Here is a 4,062-nt window from a genome sequence, read left to right on the forward strand (position 1 = left end):
GATACTTTGTTCTGGGGGAAGGAAGCTTGCACCATATCTAACAGGGTTACTCCTGGTTCTGCACTAAGGAATTTCTCCTGGCGGACTCTGGAGACACTGTAGTCTCTCTCCAACCCCAGTAATCTGCATTTCATGAAGTCTTGCAGCTCTGTATGTTGGGAGTGAGGGTAGTAATGGAACTACTCATGAAACTCATGCTGTAACCCAAGTGAGTGCTACTGTTATTCCCAGTTTTATAGAATAGACTTAATCAAAATAGAACACCTAAAGTCATCCAGAAGCAACTTGTTTAACCTCTCCTTCATGCACACTACCTCTCAACCACACATCTCGGCTCTGTAACATCCCTGGTATTCATTGTTGAACTCAGAGAAGCTAAGAAAGTTTCAGGAAGTGACAGAGCTGAAGTTCAGGGCCAATATCAGACTTACAACCGCAAGAATAAAGATGGCAGGAGAGTTATGAGCTAGAGAACTCCAGTCAACCAGCTCCTGTAAAATGACTCCTGTAACATGAAGGGTGCAGAACAGAACTGGCATCTCTAACTATGTTCCTGTAGAATAAAGGCATGGAGTACATTAACTTCTCCCACACAGCCTGGGGAAGGGAACTTTTTGAGCTTTTTCAGAAATGTGTGTGTGTGTGGGGAGGTTTATGTGAGAGGGGGAATTTATCACTCTAAGGGTGGATCTAAAGCCCATTACTTATTTTCCAGTGTGGGTGGTTGTGCTGCTGTTGAAGTGCTCCAGTGCCCGCCTCTGAACCATGGTGTGATAAGACAGCCTCAGGCTTGCAGGTGAGTGAGTGCAAAGTAGTGAGTGCAAAACAGTCCTGAACTCAGGCTGCCCAGGACTCCCTCTGTCCTTAGACCAGGCTCACATGAAGCAGTCTTAAGACAAATGGGAGCTGCATAACTGCGGGATTACTGGGTATCTGGGTTCAATTTATACAGGCCATAACTACCTAGTCCTTTCCAGCATTCAATCACTTGTTGGGAGAAGCTCTTGCTTCACCCCAGCCCAAGGGCCTGCACAGCCCCCTGAGCTTCTGAGTCTCCCTTTCCACATCGCCCCAGCTCATGTGGACAAGTCAGTATGGCTGGGGCTCCATTGAGCCTTACACCCCACCAGGCCCCACTTTTGGGCCTCTTAGGGTACACAGTCTCTTGACACAGGTATCTGAATTGCTCCCCTCCCCACTTGCCCTGCAACCGGAATAGGGCAACTCACCACACTACCTATCTCAACACACGATGCCGAATGGGAGGAAGCCAGTCCCTAGTACTGACTGGGCTGGGCTGCTTTCTTTCCCCTCTCTCCCCGTGAAAAACACACCACAATAGCCAAATTCAAATCAACCAGGACAGTCTGTTTATTGGGGAAAGATTCTCTGCTCACTCCTCTAGGCAGAGAAATAAATAAAGCACCAGGCACAACTATCATACACTATTTACAACCTGCAGGGTGGCTTGTGACCAAGCAGAAGTCCGGACCCCCTCTCTGTGGGCCAATTTTGTTTTTCCTAAGCAATGGAGAGGACCCGTGGCCCTCTGGAGGAGTGCATCTGGGATGAAGGGCCTATATTATTTCAAGCTCGGGGACAGGTTACACTTCCGGCAGATCTGCTGGGGCAGCATGTGAGTAAGAGAGGTTCCATTTATGGCCACAAGCAGCTGCAGCTTGCCCAAGCAGTCTTCAAATGCCGCCTCGGGGTGCCCACTCAGGCGAGAGTCCACGGAGCCCGGGAGCTGCAGCAGCTTGTCAGCTAGCGCCAGGCAACAGATGGCCAGCAGGGAGGGCGGGTAGCTGGTGAAGGCATAGTCGGCCAGGCTCAGCTCTGCCACTCCCCGGGCCAGGGTCTGAGCATCCAGAGCCTCAGAGACCTGCAGTTGCCCAGCCTCCACGCGCGCATGCGTAAAATGCTCCAGGAAGAAGCTGATGGTTGGTGCGCCCAGGCTGAAGTGCAGCTTGTGCAGAACGATGCATTCCAGGTTGCAGAGCTGCTGGCGGGAGAAGGCACCGCAGCAGAGGGCTAGCAGCTGCTTGACGCGAGGGGGGTGTACCTCCACCTGTAACGCAGGGGGGACGGCTCAGCCTTTGCCTAAGAGAGGTCCGGGACAGTGTATGAGTGGTGCCAGGAATCAAAACCAGGGCACCTGAGAAATATGCGCTCTACCCATTGAACCACATCTGTTTCTCACAACAAGCGGACACACACACACAGCATGTCACCCTGGCCCCAAAGGGCCACCACAGTCTCACAATCAGGAGGTCAATACAACCCAACCCTTCCCATTATTTCTAAGGTTACTTGGAGTGCACATCTGTGCAATTTCCCTAACTCCCGCGGCTAAATTAAGGTTTACGAATATTTGAAGGTAACTCCTCTCCATCTCTATTGGGGCTGATTTAAGCCTACTTCGGGGATGTTTGGGGGGAGGGGAGTTGTGAAGTTAAGGCTGTGGAACGTCCACACTTGCAAACGTCTGCCAAAATGACTTTAGGGACGCCAGAATTAAATCGTGAGCGCTGGAGAGGCGGCGAGCGTGGGTTGCTCCTTCCCACCCCGGGAGGTACCTGTTTGCAAGCAATAAGCAGGGACGTGACCCCCAGCAGCTGAAAGCAATCTGCGGCCACAGGTGTGGTGGTAAGGAAGCGGTCCAGAGTGTTCACGGTCAGGCACAGCGACTCGAAGGAGAGGCCAAACTGACGGTGCACCGGGATGAGCCAGCTGAGCAGCTTACAGCGGGACTCAGCCGTTACCTGCCAGAAGGGAGGAGGGAGGAGAGCCGGCTGAGCCTGGGGCGCGGAGGAACGCCCTGGAGGTCCCAGGAACTTCCCCGAGCGAAGCAGGAAGAGAAGCAAAAGCTAAAAGCGCCCGAAACCAGGGAAACATGCGCACTCAGCTGCTTGGGCAGAACGCTCGGCCCGGTTAGGAGCCAGCACGCCTGGACCGTGCCGGGCGCTGCGCGGGGCGTGTGTATACTTTACCTGGTGTAAGTTTCTCAGCAACTCATTTGGGGAAAATGGGGGGAAGTCCCCACTTTGCAGATGAAGAAACAAGTTCAGGATTGTAAAATAACTCGCCCGGGTCGGTAGGAGTCCATACTCGAACCGTAAATCCTCTGCACTCTACCAAATGCCCCCACTAAACCAGTTCGGAGACTTTGGGCAGGTCTCTCGAGCCTAGGTCCCACTTTTTCTCCATCTGTAAGACGCCCCTTCCCGCCCGGGCCGCGGGAGGTGGGGGGAGCGGGAACGGGGCTGGCGCCGGCTGGGGCGCGCCTCGGAGGGCGGACAGAGCAGAGGAGGAGAAAAGCCCCGGAGGAAGGAGAGCGGCAGCGAGGAGCTGGCTCTACCGGCGCCTCACTTGTGGCTGCCGCGCCAGCGACTCCCGCGGGTGGAACTGGCTCTCCCGCGCCCTGCGGAAGGCGTAGCAGCTCTGACCGTAGTCGCGGAAGGTCTGGAGGTCGAGCTGCACCAACGGCTGGGCAGGGGCGGGCAGGCGGCTGCAGCAGCCTCGCGCCGTGGACGCCGCGGGGCTGTCCGCGCCTTCCGAGCCGGAGCTGGGGGACTCGAAGAGGTCGCAGACGCCGGAGTCTCCCGGGAGCTGGCAAGGCTGCAGCGGCTGCAGCGGCTGCTTCCTCCGGAGGCGTGGGCGCCGGCTCTTCTTCACCGGCGCCCGCAGGTTCTGTTCGTCGTCCCGCCTCCCGAGTCGGGCGGCGGGGCTCAGCGGGCTGCTGGGGCAGGGGGTGACCATGGCGCAGCCGGGGGCGGGTGGGGAGGGGGGGGTGCTCGACTGGTCCCCGGCTGTCGCGGCCCGGAGGCGCGCGCGAAAGAGCGGAGGCGCTGGCGAGCTGGATGGGCGAGGCCCCTAAGTAAGCGGCCGGGCCCTTCCCTCGACCACACCCCCGGCCGCTCACTGGCTGAGCGCGGAGCCGCACGAGGGCTGCGCTTTCCCGGCCAAAGAACCGCCACGAGCCGGCCGCTGGCCGCGCCGAAGCCCGCGGGCGCCGCGCACCCGCCTTTGGCCGCCGGCTCCGCGCGCGTCCCGCGTTCCCCG

General features: G+C 57.6%; 1 protein-coding gene across 1 annotated transcript; it reads right to left on the reverse strand.

The window, feature by feature from the left end:
• Nucleotides 1–1,497: 1,497 nt before the first annotated feature.
• Nucleotides 1,498–3,759, reverse strand: CCNO (cyclin O). The gene is made up of 3 exons (XM_004608529.2): nucleotides 3,370–3,759; nucleotides 2,577–2,762; nucleotides 1,498–2,068 (listed from the first exon to the last, which is right to left on the reverse strand). The coding sequence occupies exons 1-3, from the start codon at nucleotides 3,757–3,759 to the stop codon at nucleotides 1,583–1,585; spliced, it is 1,062 nt and encodes a 353-aa protein (XP_004608586.2). The 3' UTR covers nucleotides 1,498–1,582.
• Nucleotides 3,760–4,062: the final 303 nt, after the last annotated feature.

This window comes from Sorex araneus, chromosome 1, assembly GCF_027595985.1.
Source record: "Sorex araneus isolate mSorAra2 chromosome 1, mSorAra2.pri, whole genome shotgun sequence".
NCBI classification, from domain to species: Eukaryota; Metazoa; Chordata; class Mammalia; order Eulipotyphla; family Soricidae; genus Sorex; species Sorex araneus.

Coding starts and splice junctions, on each gene's coding strand:
- CCNO (XM_004608529.2), bottom strand. CDS start 3,759: ATGGTCACCCCCTGCCCCAGCAGCCCGCTGAGCCCCGCCGCCCGACTC. Junction 2,763..3,369: donor CGCTGGCGCGGCAGCCACAA/GTGAGGCGCCGG, acceptor CCCTTCTGGCAG/GTAACGGCTGAGTCCCGCTG. Junction 2,069..2,576: donor TGCTTATTGCTTGCAAACAG/GTACCTCCCGGG, acceptor CCTGCGTTACAG/GTGGAGGTACACCCCCCTCG.